General features: G+C 44.7%; 1 protein-coding gene across 2 annotated transcripts in view; it reads left to right on the forward strand.

Moving 5' to 3' along the window:
- PTK7 (protein tyrosine kinase 7 (inactive)) overlaps positions 1-20,823 on the forward strand; it is a 370,128-nt gene that overhangs the window by 179,813 nt on the left and 169,492 nt on the right. Inside the window, exons 8-9 of one of the 2 annotated variants that reach the window (XM_030195698.1) lie at positions 1,901-2,034; positions 6,098-6,236. In XM_030195698.1, the coding sequence (XP_030051558.1) occupies positions 1,901-2,034; positions 6,098-6,236 (273 nt within the window). The remainder of the gene's footprint in view (positions 1-1,900; positions 2,035-6,097; positions 6,237-20,823) is intronic. The other variant, XM_030195699.1, reaches the window with a different exon arrangement.

Below are 20,823 nucleotides of genomic sequence, written 5' to 3' on the forward strand. Positions count from 1 at the left end.
TCAAGAAGGAGACACAGGCTGAGTCCTTGGGGTAGGCTTTACCAAATAAGATGGTCTTAGGAGATTTCTTGAAATCTAGATGGTTTTGGATGGTTTTTATGGTTTTTGGCAGAGCATTCCATAGTTGCGAGCTGATGAAGGAAAAGGATGAAGCATATGTGGATTTATACTTAAGACCGTTGCAGCTTGGGTAATGAAGGTTTAGGTATGAACGGGATAGTCTTAATGCATTCCTGGGTGGTAGAATGATTATAGGCAGGGAGGAAGGTTTGTGCTATGATGGTGGGTCCCACTGGCATGTCATATGCTATTTTATGGCTGAGCTACATGCATAGCAATCTGCACAACTATTCACTATTAGACACCACTGTATGATGAATATGATCTAATTTTTTACATATATAATAAGGGAAGTTTCTAATTTGATATACTTTGGTAGAATGATTAGTCATGTAGCCCGGGACTTCACCATAGAGAATTTTATGGACTAGGGAGCAAATTTTAAAGGTGATTCGATCCTTGACAGGAAGCCAATGTAATTTCTCTCGAAGGGGTTTGGCACTTTCAAATTTGGATTTTCCATAGATTAATCTGGCCGCTGTGTTTTGGGCGGTCTGCAGTTTCCTAATAAGTTGCACTTTACATCCTGCGTAAACTCCATTACAATAATCCAAGTGACATAAAATGATTGACTATTAGGTACGAAATACCTCTCTCAGGAAAAAAGGTTTTATCCGTTTTAGTTTCCACAGCGAGAAGAACATCTTATATGTAGTGGAATTTATTTGGCTTTCAAGTGAAAGGTTGCGGTCAAGGGTGACTCCCAATATTTTTAGGCTTTCTGAGATGGGAAGGGTAAGGGTGGAGGTGATTAAGGTTGAAGGTCTAAACTTGTTGTGTTGAGATGATAGAATAAGGCAGTGCGTTTTTTCAGCATTCAGTTTTAGTTGGAAAGAAGTTGCGCAAAAGTACATCGTGTTCAGACTGTGATTGATTTCATTAGATATCTCGGTCAAATCATATCTGAAGGGAATATAAATTGTAACATCATCAGCATAAATAAACGAGTTAAGTCCTAAGTTACGTAAGGTCTTGGTCAATGGAATCATCATTTTATTGAAGAGTGTGGGAGATAGAGGTGAGCCTTGAGGGACTCCACAGTCTGCTTTCCACGGTGGTGATACATCTGAGTTGGTGATTACTTGATAAGATCTAGAGGAGAGAAAGCTCTTAATCCAGCTATGAACATTTCCACAGATCCCTATGTTATCGAGAAGGTTGAGTAGAATTTTGTGGTTGACCATGTCAAAAGCACTCGACATGTCGAACTGTAGCAACAGTATACTTTTGCCTAGAGCTATTTCCTGCCTAAAATTATTGAGTAGAGTGATGAGCATGGTTTCGGTGCTGTGAAGGGGCCGGAAGCCAGATTGGGATTCATGGAGAATAGAAAACTTGTCAAGGTAATCATTAAGTTGTTTCGTCACCATGCTCTTCATCTTAGGAGTTAATTTTAGAAAACCAGCAGCCAGTGGCATGGGTGAGGGATTTCTCATAGTACCCTCAGATAGATGTGCACTTCTAAAGTGCTGTAGCTTCAGTCTTCATCCGATTGTCTTCTTACAGGTAGTTAAGTGTTTTTCTTTGTTACCATGGTAGGTGAGTTTTTACAAGAGAACAAAACAGCAGTAACAACTTGTGTAGAAGTTAAATAGGCAGATTGTTTATGACACTAAGATTTATATATACTTTTATATAGCCTAATCTCTAGATGATTCTTATGTTAGTGTGATATAAAATATAGACTGCAGAAAATCCAGGAATAATATTGGACCTCCTTACCACAGAAGCATAGGAATTTGGAGTCCTACAAATGTCTGTTGTTTATATTTCTCCACAGCAATTCCTAAATGGTTGGAGATGCCTGCAGATAGCTTTCTGGAAGAGAGTAAGCCAGGATATCTTCACTGTCTCACCAAAGCCTCCTTGAAGCCAACAGTTGAATGGTATCGCAATGGCAACCGCATTTCTGATGTGAGTATGTTAATAGTATACAAGCTATGACTTTGTTCCTCAATCCACATGTGACCCTTTCGTACTGCTATCCCCCCTAGCTTTAAAAGAGAAACACTGCACATGGAAGGCAGATCCAAATACGGAAAATAAGAAAGAGCATAAATCTCTGCTTTGAAGGTGATCTTGCCTGCCACTGCCGCTCCACGGTAGTGGCCCCAAGGGCTCATAAACCCAGTGCTTCCAGGGAAGAAGCCTGACAGAAGGGTGGGTCTGAGAAAGTCCTTCCTAAAGCACTTTGGCCCCTAATACCACTGCCTGACATGAGGCCACATACAGTCTATAATGCTTGGCAAAGTATGCAATATGGACCAAATGGCCACCTGACAAAGGTGATACCACCCAGCATTCGCCCAGAACTTGGATATCTTTCTAGTGGAATGTGCACTGACTCCCAAAAGAGGCACCTTACCATACAGCAAGTATGTAGATACAACTGTCTTCTTCAGTCAATGAGCTATTGTAGGCTGCAACACCTCCTAACAAGATAAAGGAGCTACCCTGCTTGTTCGCGCTTTTTTTTTTCTCAGAGCAGTGTGGCTGTCTCTCCCAGGTCTCCAAACACTCTTTCCCCACACTTCACAGCGAAGAAAGCTCTTGCCTGCACAAATATTAAGAACGGGAGGAGGCTGGGGCCAAGAGACCTGGATGGTCAGAAATACTTCCCATGTCTGCGGTGTCAAAACCACATCAGGCAAAGACCTTATATAATGGCGTAGTTGAAACATAGTAAGGAAATTCACCCTCGTAATTCCATACTCCTCCTGTATATGTTCTCGGTTTATATGCAGATGGGATGACCTGCCCCCCCCCCCCCCCCACACACACACACTTTAGAAACCAGCCAATCCACCACCCAACCATTATATCAAGAAACTGCTCAAGACCTACCTTTTTGTCAGAAACTTTTCACCTAGTTCTGTGCTCATTAGGAAAGGAATGGATAATATTATATTGTCTCTTTCCTTGTCATCTATACCCCAACGGGAGGCCTTCTGAACTCTTTCGCAACCTAGGGAGGGCCACACCTCCATCGAAAAGGAAGAATGACTCATCGCTCAGTCTTCCATCTGTCAGTCACAGAAAACAGCTCAACAGTGAAGAATAGCCGAAAGCCAGCTAGCCGAGTTCCTTAAGCACCCTCGGGTGTATCCCATCAGGCCCCATCGCTCTGTCTACTTTTAGTTTGGCAAGCTCCTCACGAAGTAAACGGGTCTTGGTCTACCATACATCCACCCCTTTAGCCTTTGTTTTCTGCAGCCCTACCCCCGGTCTTTCATTCGTGAACACAGAGCTAAAATTGTTAAGCAGTTCAGCTTTATCCTTATCATCTTCCACATATTTCTCTTCCTCAGCTTTGAGCCTCACAATGCTATTATGGCACTTCCTCTTGTTATTTACATATCTGAAAAAGGTCTTATCCCCCAATTTTACCATATTAGCTATCTTTTCCTCCATTTGACGCTTCGCTTTCCTGATAGCTTTTCCAGCTTCTCTTCGCTTATTTAGGTATTCTCTCCTGTCTTCATCTTTCTGAGTCGTCTTATAACATGCAAAGGCTAGCCTCCTTCCCCTTATCTTTTCAGCTACTACATTCGAGTACCAGAGAAGCCTTCTTTTCCTCTAACATTAAGGTTAGTTGCCTTTAATATAACTACTTTCAGTCTCGTCCATTGTTGTTCTACATACTTCAGCTGTTCCCATCCGCTAACTGTTCCTTGAGAAATTCCCCCATCTCGTCAAAGTTAGTTCCTTTGAAATCCAGGACCTTCAATCTCGAATGAGTCCTCTCTTCTGTTTTAATATTGAACCATACCATACGATGATCACTAGATGCCAAATGGTCTGCCACCTTGACGTCAGAAACGTACTCTCCATTCGTAAGCACCAGGTCCAGAAGAGCTCCATCCCGCGTCGGTTCCGTTACCCACTGCTGGAACAATTCTTCCTGTAGGGAATCTAAGATCTCTTTGCTTCTAGACGACCCCGCAGTCGGGACACCCCAATCAACATCCGGCATATTGAAGTCACCTATCAGTAGTACTTCCCCTTTCCTAGCTATCTTGCGGATGTCTTCAATTAAATCCCTGTCCATTTCCTCCGACTGTGAGGGTGGTCTGAATATCACTCCGATATAGATACATTTTCCTTTCCCTCTTTCCAGTTTAACCCACAGCGCTTCTTCTATACCCCACGTCCTGCAGTTCTGTCACTTGGATATGATTCTTAGCATATAATGCCACACCACCTCCATTTTTTTCTACTCTGTCCTTCCTGAATAGATTATAGCGAGGTATAGCAACATCCCAGTCATGGTTCTCCGTGAACCGCGTCTCCGTGACCGCCACTGAATCCAAGTCCGCTTCCATCATTGTATCCTTAAGATCTTGAAGTTTGTTTCCCATACTACTGGCATTGGTATACAAGGCTTTCCAGATTTTACTCTTTTTATTCTCTTCTATAGAGGCATTAGATGTCCTACCTTCCTTGGGGTTAATTATGGCTTCGTGGCCTTTTATACCCATCCCCATCAATTTTAGTTTAATGCCCTCTTTAGTACTTTAGCCAGCCTGTTGCTGAAGACACTCCTTCCCTTCCTTGACAGATGGACACCATCACCGCTTTGTACCTCTTGGAAAATCATCCTATGGTCTACGAAACCAAAGCACTCTTGTCGGCACCAACCACGCAGCCACACATTTACTGTATCTCCAAGATGCAAGCTTCTCTCATTCGACCTTTACCTTCGACAGGGAGGATCAATGAGAACACCACCTGCGCACCTAGATGCTTCACCCTCTGACCCAAAGCCACGAAGTTTCATATGATATGTTCAGTAGGATATTTAGCTGTATCATTTGTGCCAACATGGATGAATAGCATAGGAGCGTGGTCCATAGGCTTGATGAGTCTAGGCAATCTTTCCACAATATCGCGAATTTTTGCACCAGGCAGACAGCCAATTGTCTGACTGATGGCATTTTTGGTCATTGTTTCCTCCTGTTTTTTTTTAGATATTTCTAGCTCTTCTACCTCCAGGGCTGTGAACCGATTCTTTAGTTGAGGATGGAGTTGGAGGATTGATCTTGTGGGTCTTGGTGACCTGCTTCCAGCTGTGCTCTGTCTGCCCAAGGTCTTCTCTCCCTTTGGTGGAAGTCCTCAATGTTTTGACCTGCGTCTCCGGGACAAACCTATAGAGTGCATAGCTTAAGGACCCTTAGCAAGAGCTAAGGGGTGCATTTTTCTTCCTACTGAGCAGTAAAAGTGGGGTGGTATCACAGGGAATGGAGAGTGCGAAAGCCCAGAAATCTTCCTCACATTCCTGTAGAGCACTGTGTTGTGGATATGAAAGGAGAATTAAGAAGCCCTTCTTACTAAGTGTTGGAGATGGTTTGGAGGAAACGGGTAAGAGCTCAGAGGAAACTTAGGGGCCCTTTTTACTTCTTACTGAGTATTGTGCAAGTGCTTGGGGTTTCTTTTTGCTAGCATTCTGGGATGGGGAGAAGTGTGCAGAATCTTGAGGTTTCTAGTTCCTAGTTCTCACTTCATTGAGTATTTGGGATGGGGAGGAGAAATGTTATCAGCTCAGAGTAATTTATCCATTTCCTGCAGAACACTGCAAGGATAGTTCTACCATGGAAAGGGGATCTTTCTGTGGTTACACAGTGGTTTACATATTATATACAGGTACTTATTTTGTAACTGGGACAATGGAGGGTTAAGTGACTTGTCCAGAGACACAAGGAGCTGCAATGAGAATCAAACCCAGTTCCCCTGGTTCTCAGGCCACTGCACTAACCATTAGGCTACTCGTAGGGTTTTCGGTGTAGAAACGCAACAATCCCCAGGTTTCCAGTAATGAGTTGCTGTAGAGAAAGGAATCATGCAAGGGGGGGGGGGGGGGTGATGTCCCTGTAGGAAAAGCCATGCAAAGGATGGGGAAGTATGTAGCTTCTATAAAGGGAGGGTGCTTGGTGCTATACCATGAATTTCATTGTTTAGAATCTGGTTCTTTTCTCTCTAGCAGGATTCACGTTTTCTCATCTTCGAGAATGGGACACTGCGAATCAGCAGTGTAGATGTATACGATGGGACTGTGTATAAGTGTGTGAGCAGCACCCGAGCTGGAAGCATTGATGCTCAAGCACGCGTCACTGTGCTGGGTAGGCTTTTTCTAATACCATGTGGGGAGCTCAGTTGACTGAGATGTACTATACTTTTCTGTTGTTAGTATTCTTGTACCTGCCTAGTTATGTTTGTTTAGCTCTGTTACACCTACTTTTTGTTTTTGGGGGGCAGATGCAAAAATCTTTCTGCACAATTTACCATGGCTTTAACATTTTTTTTTTCTCAAAGAAGAAGCAGGACATAATCTCACATATGGATATTGTCATCGACAGAGTCCAACGTGTAGATGCTTCCCAGCTTAATTTCCAGAAGGCTTTGGAAGCGTGATGGTGAATAAGACTGAAAAAACTATAATGCCTTTGCATCGCTCCATGGTTGTCTGCACCATGAGTATTGTGTTCAGTTCTGGTCACCGTATCTCAAAAAAGATATAGCGGAATTAGAAAAGGTTCAAAGAAGAGTGACCAAAATGATAAAAGGGATAGATCTCCTCTCATATGAGGAAAGGCTAAAGAGGTTAGGGCTCTTCAGCTTGGAAAAGAAACAGATGAGGGGGGATATGATTGAGGTCTACAAAATCCTGAGTGCTGTAGAACGAGTAGAAGTACATTGAGTTTTTACTCGTTTGAAAAGTACAAAGACTAGGGGACACTCGAGGAAGTTATATGAAAATACTTTTAAAACAAATAGGAGGAAATATTTTTTCACTCAAAGAATAGTTAAGCTCTGGAACTCTTTGCCGGAGGATGTGGTAACAGCGGTTAGTGTATCTGGGTTTAAAAAAGGTTTGGACAAATTCCTGAAGGAAAAGTCCATAGTCTGCTATTGAGACAGATATGAGTAGCAACTGCTATCCCTGGGATTTGTAGTATGGAGTGTTGCCACGATTTGGGTTTCTGCCAGGTACTTGCAACCTGGCTTGGCCACTGTTTAGAAAACAAGATACTGGGCTGGATGGACCTTTGGTCTGACCCAGTATGGCTACTCTTATGTTCTTTTATATTGCATATTGTGAAGACCAGGCTTCTCCTCCCGCTTTCCAGCAAGCCTCACTGGCTCCTGAGCAGGACTCCAGCCGGTCTCTTCCCAGCATCCTGAACACTCCAACCTCAAGATCCTGGGCCCTTTTTTCACTCAGGGTGAGCTTGCAGGAAATATGCAGATTAGATGCAAATCACTCAAGTTCAACACAGCATATTCACCAAGCAGCTCTTTATTCCAACCCCCTGGGCACACTTCTTCCAGCTTATAAACACTGTCCGTCTTCCAGCTTAAAACATTATCACAAGCTTAAAACTCTTTCACAGATCTTCCCACTGAGCCACACACCCATAGACACCTGGGCTCAGTGCTAACAGCCTTCTGTCCTCCAGCCCCTGGCTGCTAGTTCCCTGGTCTTCTTACACAGTTATATATACAACAGATTAACACAACAGTCTCTCTAGAGCCCAGCCAGTACCTTCAGGGAATCCTCTTTAGCTGCCAGCTCTCCAGTTCCTTTCTCTTCTCCTTTCCAAACTCAGGCAGGTATAAAATGGGTGACTAGCTTCTACACCCCTTTAGGCTCTTCCCCCTAATTCCAGGCAGGACCCAGCCCATAACAACCTTCACCTGTTTCCAACCCAGGACTCTCCCAGGTCCTAGTGACCTCCATCTAGATGTTCCCCTACTGGCTAGTGACTAAGTAGCTAAGTATAAGCATTTCCCCCCATTCCTATGGGAACAGCACCACCTAGTGGCCTACCCAGGATAGGACAGCCCCTTATTCTTCACAATATGGGTGCGCCTTCCTGATTGCTGTTGCTGTGTGGGGCCAGGGCAGTCTCTTCTCATTTTCGGAGCAAAGAAGATGTTTAGCTTTTATCTTCTGATTTTTTTTTTTCAGGCAATTTTCTTTTTCCTTCTAGTGTATATCACACCTTCCCCATAGTTTTTTCAGCACTTTTGAAGTTTCCTTTATTTTCCGCGTATCACTAGACCCTTTTAAGCCTCAAGCATCCTGGTTGGGTACCTTTTTTCTATAATTGAGTCATTTGATTTTGCCCTGGTTGTCTTCCCCGACATGTCCCAGAAAACTCCCAGTGATTTTAAGAGTGCTTCTGATGTGGCAGGATCATGTCCTTAGCAGACACCCATGACTGGTGCCTGTCATGTCTGCGGCCTGACCATAATCCTCCTTTTGTAAACTGTGTTCACAGATGGCAAAAAGAAGTATTAGGAGTCATGAGAAGTGGTGTAAAAATGTTTTTCTATTTTATTTTTTCTAATTTCCATAATTCGATCACAACAGTAACATAGTAGCATAGCAGATGAGGGAGATAGACTTGAATTGTATATCCAGTCTGTTCAGCAGTCACACTCATGTGGTATAAAATACTTGATCCTGGTCTTTCAGAGACATAGACCTCTGTCCTCATGTTCCAACTACTGGAGTTGCTATCAAAGCCCTTTGTTTTATTTTATTTTTTTATTTTTTATTTGTTACATTTGTACCCCGCACTTTCCCACTCAAGGCAGGCTCAATGCGGCTTACACGGGGCAATGGAGGGTTAAGTGACTTGCCCAGAGTCACAAGGAGCTGCCTGTGCCTGAAGTGGGAATCGAACACAGGACCAAAGTCCACCACCCTAACCACTAGGCCACTCCTTAAGCCAAGAACTTCTTATAACTTCTGAGTTAGCGCTGCGTGCGTCTGGTAGCGCTATATAAATGCTATTAGTAGTAGTAGTAGTAGTCCCGACAAGTCAAGAAATATTGTAACTTTTGATTCCAAAAATAATTAATCTATAAAGCAAAAAAAAAAAGTCTAAGAACTACATTATGGTCCTTTTCCAATGCAGATGTCACCACCAAAGTGGACTTTTGGGTAATTTATTTCCAAAGTTGACTAAAAGCTCCACTAAATTCATTACAGAAACTGCACCCTGCACTAGAATTGCAGAATCAGTTTGACCCACTACTGTTAAATATTAGGCTTTCACCAAAGGTGGTAATGTTTCCAATGGCATCTTCAAATTTCTCACAAATATTTAGGGACCATATCCAAAGGAGCCACTAAGGGAGACTTAGGGAAATTCAAAAATCTTAAGGTGTTTTTCCTTGATTGATTCCCTAAAAACTCCATCCTTCTATGTAGAATAAGTTTGTCCTTAACCTATGATTCATATATATCCTGCAATTCAATCTGAGGACAAGTAAGGATTCAACATTGACCTCATTGGAGCTGACAGACATCCATTCTAGGCGGAAGCCAAGAAGCATCGATGTCAGTCCCCATCGAGGCACAATATCAGGAGCACCAGGGTATCAACATCCTCGATACCTAAAAAGCATCCACAGCATGCCAGCTTCCACTGAGCCGGGACCTGGTGTCTGATGTCTTCTGCAGACATGATCACACTGGCTGGGTCTCATCCTTTACTGATGGCCAACCTCGAGGATCAGTCTGGGTGCTGCTTCAGGAAGAGATGGAGCACCTTCTCGCTCAGTGCAAGACCGAGGCATCGAGGGCCTAAATGTTGGATCCAGTAGAACCTCTGCCCATCCTGGCGGCCTGTGCTCTGCCTGTTGACAGTGCATCAGACAAATTATAATCAATAATCAAAAGGAAATCTCCCTCTAATTTTCTCAACAAAATAATAAATACAAAAAAGGAGGAGATATATAGAAAATATCATCAGCTCAATTTACTGACCAAAAAATACACTCAATTGATTAAGGGAGATGTTGCCTCAAGAAGCCCCCGGCTCTATTATATATGGAGCTCATGGGGGCTGGATTGCTTCATCATCGGCAACACCACCACACATATAAAGCAGCCTATACCCAACATATATTTAATTCTTTTTTTCTATTTTGTTGAATTTTTAGCTTATGATGGGCATTTGTAAAGTTAATATATAACGGCTACTTAGCTTTTACAAGGTCCGATCCCTCTTACAGTTAGTTACATCCATGACGCGACCAAGACCAACAATGGCCAGCGTTTCGTCGCCTGCGTCAGGGTCAAATGGTCTGCGTCTAACTGAAGAAGAAAAAACACAAATGTTAAAGTATAAAGACCGCCATCCAGCGCTGCATTACTTATTTCTCTCAATATTTTTCAGTTAACCACCTCCATTGAAGGATCTAACATCTACAACGGACCAGCTCAAAGTAAAGATGGCTTCACTTATTTAAAGATTTTATTACGTCAGACGCCAATGATCAGATAGACCAATCAGCTTGTGTTTTTCACTTTACCTTCTACTTACACGGAACACAATTTGTCAAGCAGCTATTAATAATCTGAGCACACTACCTAAAAAAGTATGTTTCTAAATAGTATTATCAACTATACAGAATATCCAAATGCTCTCAAAGAAAGGATATTCAAGTTAGAAAAAATGTCCCCATTCAATTCTTGCATTTAAACCCATAGGGGTTAATGAGTTCAAACGGTATATCCACTTTTGTTCACATTGGAAAAGGATCCTTTTTCTATCAACCCCAATGCGAATTCGGGATGCTTCTATTTGTTGTAAGACAAAGCATCTTAATTCGGCAAAGGAGTGTTGTGCTGTGTTGCAATGGAGTACCAGAGGTGTAAGCATTCTTTGTGTGTTTAACACACTCCGGTGCTCAATCAATCTAACATACAGGGTCCTTGAAGTCTGTCCCACATACAGTAAACCGCATGGGCACACTAAACAATAGACAACATAGTCAGATTTACAGTTAGTGTTCACTCTCAAATCAAATTCTCGAAAAGATTTTGGATGGATAAAAGTCTCTTTCTCCAGCATTATCCCACACATGCAGCATGAACCACATTTTTTATGCCCTGCATATATAGGGAGCATATCTCCGTTGAATGGTAATACTGACGGACACAGTAATTCCTTCAGGTTTTTTGATCTGCTGTAAGCAACTTATCTAAAGAAGAATGGAAAGCTTTAAATCATCTAAAGAATAATACTCAATTAGTAATACGACGAGCAGATAAGGGAGGTGCGGTGGTGATACAAGATCGTTCTGCCTATGAATATGAAGTATATAGGCAATTAAACAATGCGAATGACTATATACCTCTGGATACTGACCCCACTGAGATGTTGAAGTCTGTCATTTTTCAATTGACGGGTGTTGCTTATGCGGATAATTTGATTACTCAGAAAGAATTTCAATTTCTCAATTCCAATGCCCCACACATACCTGTTTTCTATATGTTACCTAAAGTACATAAGACTTTATGCAATCCACCTGGACGCCCGATCGTTTCAGGGAAGTGCTCGTTGCTGGAACCTCTTTCCATTTATATAGATACCTTTCTGCGTCCATTAGTCCCTGCTGTCAAATCATACATTAAAGACTCGACGCATTTCATGCAGAAGCTGAGTATGTGGAATAAAGATCTAGAGGATATTGTGTTAGTAACCCTAGATGTGGTTGCACTCTATACATCTATTCCTCAAGACGAGGCTCTGGAAGTGATAGAATTGTCACTATTGGAGAAACATGGAACGGCGCTTACGTCATTTATACTGAAACTAGCTACATTGGCTATGAAGAAGAACTATTTTCAATTTGATCGAAAGATTTTCCAGCAGATTTCGGGTGTAGCGATGGGTGCAACTCTAGCACCTTCAGTGGCTAACTTATTTATGTCAGTCTTCGAGGAGAAATTTGTATACAAGTCCACTTTCTGGTCCCACATTAAGATGTGGTGTAGATTTATTGATGATATATTTTTTATTTGGGAGGCCGATATACACACTTTGGAACTGTTTATTGAGTTTCTAAATCGATGCCATCCCAGGATTAAATTCACAGGACATCATGAAATACACACCATCAGTTATCTCGATGTGCAAATCAGTAAAGCTGAAACGTCTTTTGTCACTACAATTTACCGGAAAGAGACTGACGTTAACAGCTTGTTACAATATACAAGCTGTCACCCTAAGTGTCTCAAAGATAGTCTCCCCTTTTCGCAGATGCTGAGATATCGCCGCTTGTGCTCAGATACTTCAGATTTTCAAGCACAAGCAAGAATACTGAGCAAGCGACTGCATGGTAGGAGCTACCCGAAGAATATCGTGAGACAGGCATATCGAAGAGCTAAATTTAACCATCGAGATACATTACTATGCCCGAATGATAACAATGAAAGATCTAGTGATGAAGAAGACTTTATCACATGCGTTTTACGTTTTGATAAAGATGTACATAGGGTTAGTAAAATCCTTAATAACCATTGGGGGATATTACAGACCCTTCCAGTATTCACCAATAAGAGGATCTGCTTTGCTTACAGCAGATCAAAAAACCTGAAGGAATTACTGTGTCCGTCAGTATTACCATTCAACGGAGATATGCTCCCTATATATGCAGGGCATAAAAAATGTGGTTCATGCTGCATGTGTGGGATAATGCTGGAGAAAGAGACTTTTATCCATCCAAAATCTTTTCGAGAATTTGATTTGAGAGTGAACACTAACTGTAAATCTGACTATGTTGTCTATTGTTTAGTGTGCCCATGCGGTTTACTGTATGTGGGACAGACTTCAAGGACCCTGTATGTTAGATTGATTGAGCACCGGAGTGTGTTAAACACACAAAGAATGCTTACACCTCTGGTACTCCATTGCAACACAGCACAACACTCCTTTGCCGAATTAAGATGCTTTGTCTTACAACAAATAGAAGCATCCCGAATTCGCATTGGGGTTGATAGAAAAAGGATCCTTTTCCAATGTGAACAAAAGTGGATATACCGTTTGAACTCATTAACCCCTATGGGTTTAAATGCAAGAATTGAATGGGGACATTTTTTCTAACTTGAATATCCTTTTTTTGAGAGCATTTGGATATTCTGTATAGTTGATAATACTATTTAGAAACATACTTTTTTAGGTAGTGTGCTCAGATTATTAATAGCTGCTTGACAAATTGTGTTCCGTGTAAGTAGAAGGTAAAGTGAAAAACACAAGCTGATTGGTCTATCTGATCATTGGCGTCTGACGTAATAAAATCTTTAAATGAGTGAAGCCATCTTTACTTTGAGCTGGTCCGTTGTAGATGTTAGATCCTTCAACGGAGGTGGTTAACTGAAAAATATTGAGAGAAATAAGTAATGCAGCGCTGGATGGCGGTCCTTATACTTTAACATTTGTGTTTTTTCTTCTTCAGTTAGACGCAGACCATTTGACCCTGACACAGGCGACGAAACGCTGGCCATTGTTGGTCTTGGTCGCGTCATGGATGTAACTAACTGTAAGAGGGATCGGACCTTGTAAAAGCTAAGTAGCCGTTATATATTAACTTTACAAATGCCCATCATAAGCTAAAAATTCAACAAAATAGAAAAAAAGAATTAAATATATGTTGGGTATAGGCTGCTTTATATGTGTGGTGGTGTTGCTGGTGATGAAGCAATCCAGCCCCCATGAGCTCCATATATAATAGAGCCGGGGGCTTCTTGAGGCAACATCTCCCTTAATCAATTGAGTGTATTTTTTGGTCAGTAAATTGAGCTGATGATATTTTCTATATATCTCCTCCTTTTTTGAATTTATTATTTTGGCAGTGCATCAGAGTCAGTGCCAGTCGAGGAGGTGTTCCTGTCCAGTCCCTTTGGAGGGGGGGAAGGGCGATTCCTCTGGACTCGGGAGAACCCTTGTTCTTTGGCGCTCCTACCCTTTGCCTGGCAGCAGTCCAGTAGACCGAGGCAGGTATGAGTCTGATTCAGACTAATCCTGGGAGTCTAACCAGGAACCAGAGGTCCTCTTAGAGGAGGGATCCCTAGGTATTCTGTTGGACCACTCCCCTCCCCATGAGAGGAAAGTTTCTTCACCTCTTTTTTTTTTTTTTTTTTTACAGGAGATGGCTCTGTCCATCCTATTTCAGATGAGCCCAACTGGACGTCCTTGATTTTAATACCCCCCACCCAAAAGGAAGTTGTGACAATGCATGTGCACTGGATCCTTTACAGATGAAGCAGTGGGAGACTCCCTCCCCCCCAAGCCTATTCTTTAGAAGGCCAGCTGTATGTATAGGGTCCAGAGGGCTCCCAGATTCAAAAAGCTTCTGCTTCCTCACCACTCTATGGTGGTGGAATCCACTCTCAAAAGATCCAATAGCTCCAGGACTCACTCTTCGGTTCCCCTTGGAGACTTTTGGGAGGAAAGTGTTTCAGAAGGATATGCTAGTCTCCCACATGCATTCTTACCAGCTCTTCTTGAGCATGCTCTTGCAGAACTTAGAATGCAGTGTAGCAGAGTTTGCAGACACTGTACTCCAAGAGAAGACTGCAGAGCTTTGCCAGCTAGTAGCTAAGCAGCAGGAGTGTAGAAAGCACATGTCACAGGCAACCTGTGATGTTTATGTAGCGTCTAGGTCCTCTGCCATGTGTATTAGGATGTGCAGACTCATCTGGCGCTGTGCCACAGACCTGGAACCTTTGGTTCAGAAGAAGCTGGCATACATCCCATGTTGGGGTGACAATCTTTTCATTGACAAGGTGGCGGAGTTTGCTGACCTCATCAAGAAGCATGGCTTCCATTTCCAGAAGGTAGTTCAGGAGCCGACAAGAGAAGGAAAAATACTAGACTTAGTCCTTAGTGGTGCTCATGATCTAGTGCAGGGGGGTAACGATACGAGGGCCGCTTGATAACAGTGATCATAATATGATCGGTTTTGATATTGGCATTGAAGGAAGTGAAACTAGGAAATCAAGTACGCTAGCGTTTAACTATAGAAAAGGTGATTACGACAAAATGAGAAAAATGGTGAAAAAAAGACTGAAAGGAGCAGCTCGCAGAGTAAAAAACTTGCATCAGGCGTGGATGCTGTTTAAAAACACCATCCTGGAGGTTCAGGACAAATATATTCCACGTATTAGAAAAAAGGGAAAAAAGACTAAACGTCAGCCGGCGTGGCTAAACAGTAAGATAAAGGAAATCATTAGAGCCAAAAAACAATCCTTCAGAAAGTGGAGAAGAGAACCAACTGAAAGTAACAGGATAGATCATAAGGAATGCCAAGCCAAATGCAAAGCGGAGATAAGGAGGGCAAAAAAGGACTTTGAGAAGAAATTAGCGTTGGAAGCAAAAATACATAGTAAAAACTTTTTTAGATACATTAAAAGCAGGAAACCGGCCAAAGAGTCGGTTGGGCCGCTGGACGAAAATGGTGTTAAAGGGGCGATCAAGGAGGACAAAGCCGTAGCGGAGAAATTAAATGAATTCTTTGCTTCGGTCTTCACCGAGGAGGATTTGGGGGGGACACCGGTGCCGGAAAGAATATTTGAAGCGGGGGAGTCGGAGAAACTAAACAAATTCTCTGTAACCTTGGAGGATGTAATGGGTCAGTTCAGCAAGCTGAAGAGTAGTAAATCACCGGGACCTGATGGTATTCATCCCAGAGTATTAATAGAACTAAAAAATGAACTTGCGGAGCTACTGTTAGAAATATGCAATCTGTCCCTAAAATCGAGTGTAATACCGGAAGACTGGAGGGTAGCCAATGTTACTCCGATTTTTAAGAAAGGTTCCAGAGGAGATCCGGGAAATTATAGACCGGTGAGGTCTGACGTCGGTGCCGGGCAAGATGGTGGAGGCTATTATTAAGAATAAAATTGCAGAGCATATACAAAAACATGGACTGATGAGACAAAGTCAGCACGGATTTAGTGAAGGGAAGTCTTGCCTCACCAATCTAATGCATTTTTTTGAGGGGGTAAGCAAACATGTGGACAATGGGGAGCCGGTTGATATTGTATATCTGGATTTTCAGAAGGCGTTTGACAAAGTGCCGCACGAAAGACTCCTGAAGAAATTGCAGAGTCATGGAATCGGAGGTAGGGTATTATTATGGATTAAGAACTGGTTGAAAGATAGGAAGCAGAGAGTAGGATTGCGTGGCCAGTATTCTCAGTGGAGGAGGGTAGTTAGTGGGGTCCCGCAGGGGTCTGTGCTGGGTCCGTTGCTTTTTAATGTATTTATAAATGACCTAGAGATGGGAATAACTAGTGAGGTAATTAAATTCGCCGATGACACAAAATTATTCAGGGTCGTCAAGTCGCAGGAGGAATGTGAACGATTACAGGAGGACCTTGCGAGACTGGGAGAATGGGCGTGCAAGTGGCAGATGAAGTTCAATGTTGACAAGTGCAAAGTGATGCATGTGGGTAAGAGGAACCCGAATTATAGCTACGTCTTGCAAGGTTCCGCGTTAGGAGTTACGGATCAAGAAAGGGATCTGGGTGTCGTCGTCGATGATACGCTGAAACCTTCTGCTCAGTGTGCTGCTGCGGCTAGGAAAGCGAATAGAATGTTGGGTGTTATTAGGAAGGGTATGGAGTCCAGGTGTGCGGATGTTATAATGCCGTTGTATCGCTCCATGGTGCGACCGCACCTGGAGTATTGTGTTCAGTACTGGTCTCCGTATCTCAAAAAAGATATAGTAGAATTGGAAAAGGTACAGCGAAGGGCGACGAAAATGATAGTGGGGATGGGACGACTTTCCTATGAAGAGAGGCTGAGAAGGCTAGGGCTTTTCAGCTTGGAGAAGAGACGGCTGAGGGGAGATATGATAGAAGTGTATAAAATAATGAGTGGAATGGATCGGGTGGATGTGAAGCGACTGTTCACGCTATCCAAAAATACTAGGACTAGAGGGCATGAGTTGAAGCTACAGTGTGGTAAATTTAAAACGAATCGGAGAAAATTTTTCTTCACCCAACGTGTAATTAGACTCTGGAATTCATTGCCGGAGAACGTGGTACGGGCGGTTAGCTTGACGGAGTTTAAAAAGGGGTTAGATAGATTCCTAAAGGACAAGTCCATAGACCGCTATTAAATGGACTTGGAAAAATTCCGCATTTTTAGGTATAACTTGTCTGGAATGTTTTTACGTTTGGGGAGCGTGCCAGGTGCCCTTGACCTGGATTGGCCACTGTCGGTGACAGGATGCTGGGCTAGATGGACCTTTGGTCTTTCCCAGTATGGCACTACTTATGTACTTATGTACTTATGTAAGGTACTCAATTGGAGGTACTCAAAAGTGTAGGTTCTTTCCTTCACCCCAGGCAGCTGAGAGCTTCCGCCACGAGCTTCCACCCCTGCCAGCAGCAATAGAGAGCTCAGAAGTCCCAGCTGGCTCCCCAATCAAAGCAAGGGGTGAGCTTTTGACTGGCTCCAAATGAGATTTCCCTGCCCACCTTGATTCCCCATGATTCAGAAAAACGGTTGGCTATGCGCTGACCTTAAAGGATGCCTGTACCCACATTCAGATACATCCTAGTCACAGGAAGTATCTGAATAGGGAAACACCACTTCCACCAGTATTGTGTCCTGCCTCCTGCCTTTTAACCTCGCCTTGGCTCCCAGAGTATTCACAAAATAGCTTGCAGAAGTTGAGCATTGCTGAGCAGACTGGGAGTGTGCGTTTCCCTACCTAAATGATTGGCTAATAAAGAGCACATCAAAGGAAGGAGCTCAAAAATCAGAACAATAAACTATTTGGGTGCTGGAGCTACTAGGGTTCATTATAAACTACCCCAAGTCCCATCTTTTCCTCTACAATGAACAACGAATGGAGGAGTTGTAGCACTTCAAGTTTTTTGAGAGGCAGCAGGTTTCAGCTCAGAGGATGTTCAGACTGTTAGGCCACTTGGCCTCAAATGTATATGTCACACCCGTGGCATACCTCCAGTTTAGGCCAGCCTAGTGAACTCTAGCTTCTCAGTGGTCCCAAGCCCCAGGGAACCTAGTGGATACCATCACTGAAAAGTCTTGGTCTGGGTTGATAATTTGAAGCAATTTGACCATGGGAGTGTCTTTCCAAATTCCTCCTCTTCACAAGACTTTTGATGACAGATGCATACAACCTGGGTTGGGGAGCTCATGTAGATGGGTCCCACACCCTGGGAGGTGGTCCCTCTCAGGAGATTCAACATCACATCGACCTTCTGGAACTACAAGCCATTTAGGCTTTCAGAGATCAGCTAAATCACCAAATTATCTTTATTCAAATGGGCAATCAGGTTGCAAAGTATTATGTCAACAAGCACAGGGTCATACATCCTGTGTCAGGAAGTGAGGATGTGGTGTTGGGCATCCAACCTGGACGACTGGTGTGTCAGCCTGGGTGTAGCTGAGATAAATCTGGTTCCCCCTGCTTTGGAGCTAGCCTCCAGAAACCTGTGGAGACTGAAATGTTTTCCAACTCTCATCATTCAAAACATAGTAACATGGTAGATGACGGCAGAAAAAGACCTGCACGGTCCACCCAGTCTGCCCAACAAGATAAACTCACATGTGCCATCTTTTGTGTATACCTTACCTTGATTTGTACCTGTCTTTTTCAGGGCACAGACCGTATAAGTCTGCCCAGCACTATCCCCGCCTCCCAACCACTAGCTCCGCCTCCCACCACCGGCTCTGGCATAGACCATATAGGTCTGCCCAGCACTATCCCCACCTCCCAACCACCAGCCCTGCCTCCCACCACCGGCTAAGTTTCTGGGGATCCCTTCTTTCTGAGCAGGATTCCTTTATGTTTATCCCACGCATGTTTGAATTCCGTTCTCCGAGGACAAGCAGGCTGCTTGTTCTCACTGATGGGTGACGTCCACGGCAGCCCCTCCAATCGGAAACTTCACTAGCAAAGGCCTTTGCTAGTCCTCGCGCGCCCATGTGCACCGCGCATGCGCGGCCGTCTTCCCGGCCGAACCGGCTCGTGTTCGTCAGTCTTCTTTTGTCCGCGCTCGGTACGGTCGTGTTTCGCCGTTCGTGCCCCGGAAAGTTGACCTCGCGCGTTGTTTTCGACTCGTTTCTTTTGAGAAAGTATAGAAAGTGTTTCGGAAAGACCTCTTTTGGTTTTTCCCTTCCCGTATTTCGAGCTTTTCGCCCCGGTAAGTTTTCTTTCGTCGTCGGGGTAGGCCTTACTTAGGCCTCGGTCGAAATTTTCTTCTCTCTATTTTTCTGGTGCCAATTTTCGCCATTTCGAGTTTTGATCTCGCCGGCGTGATTTTTCCGCCCATGACATCGAAGCCTTCCAGCGGCTTCAAGAAGTGCACCCAGTGCGCCCGGGTAATCTCGCTCACTGACAGGCACGCGTCGTGTCTTCAGTGTCTGGGGGCTGGGCACCGCCCTCAGGCCTGTAGTCTGTGTTCCCTTTTACAAAAGCGGACTCAGGTAGCGAGGTTAGCCCAGTGGAACATTTTGTTCTCGGGCTCTTCGTCGGCATCGGCACCGGGGGTATCGAGTGCATCGACGTCTTCAGCGTCCAGACCTTCATCCTCGGCCGCCAGTGCATCGAGTGTATCGAGGCATCGACCCTCTGCATCGGCGCTGAGACATCGGACGACTGTATCGACGTCGGTGGTACCGGGACCTCGTCTGCTGATGTCGTCGGACGGTGGTGCTTCGTCTGGAGTGCAGGTGAGGGCTGTCCATTCCCCTGCTGGTGGCGGTGAGCCTTTGGGTGGGTCTCCCCCTACCCTGAGGGCTCCTGCGGTACAGCCCCCCCGAGATCGACCCTCCGGTCTCGGCCCCGCGGAAGAGACGGCTGGATTCTACGTCCTTGTCGGTGCCGGGAAGCGCCGGTGACGTGCTTTGCTCCAAAAAATCGAAGAAGCATCGACACCGGTCCCCTTCCCGGGTCGGCACCGAGAGCTCTGGGTCGCCGAGGGAGTCGGCACCCAGCAGGCATCGGCACCGAGAGGACCGCTCACCCTCTGTCCAAGAGGTGTCGATGCGCTCCACTCTGGACAGCCCGGAACAGGTTCTGACGTCGACGCCTGCGTCGACTTCCATGCCTTTTTCTGCAGCCGCTCTGAACGAGAGCCTCCGGGCCGTTCTCCCAGAGATTCTGGGAGAGCTGTTGCGTCCTACCCCTCCGGTACTGGCGGTGCTTGCGCCACCGGTACCGTCGAGCGTGGCGCCGGCTGGTCCATCGCCCGGGGTGAGGTCTCCGACGTCGGTGCCACGTGCGGTACCGACTGCGGTCGCCTCCCAGGAAGGCTCCCCGACTACCTCGGCGGAGGGAGCTTCGCCGATGCGGGCGAGAGAGTCTACCTCTCGACGCCTCCATCGTGGACGTGGCTCCACGGAGTCGAGCCGGACGCGGTTGCAGACACAGGTTCATGAACTTGTGTCTGACACCGATGGTGAGGCCTCGTGGGAAGAAGAGGAAGACGTCAGATATTTCTCTGACGAGGAGTCTGAGGGTCTTCCTTCTGATCCCACTCCCTCTCCTGAAAGGCAGCTTTCTCCTCCCGAGAGTCTGTCTTTCGCTTCCTTTGTCCGGGAGATGTCTACGGCCATCCCCTTCCCGGTGGTTGTGGAGGACGAGCCCAGGGCTGAAATGTTTGAGCTCCTGGACTATCCTTCTCCACCTAAGGAAGCGTCCACAGTACCCATGCATCATGTCCTAAAAAAGACATTGCTGGCGAACTGGACCAAGCCTCTAACTAATCCCCACATTCCCAAGAAGATCGAGTCCCAGTACCGGATCCATGGGGACCCAGAGCTGATGCGCACCCAGTTGCCTCATGACTCTGGAGTTGTGGATTTGGCCCTAAAGAAGGCCAAGAGTTCTAGGGAGCATGCTTCGGCGCCCCCAGGCAAGGACTCTAGA

The sequence above is a fragment of the Microcaecilia unicolor genome, chromosome 3 (genome assembly GCF_901765095.1).
Source record: "Microcaecilia unicolor chromosome 3, aMicUni1.1, whole genome shotgun sequence".
NCBI lineage: Eukaryota > Metazoa > Chordata > Amphibia > Gymnophiona > Siphonopidae > Microcaecilia > Microcaecilia unicolor.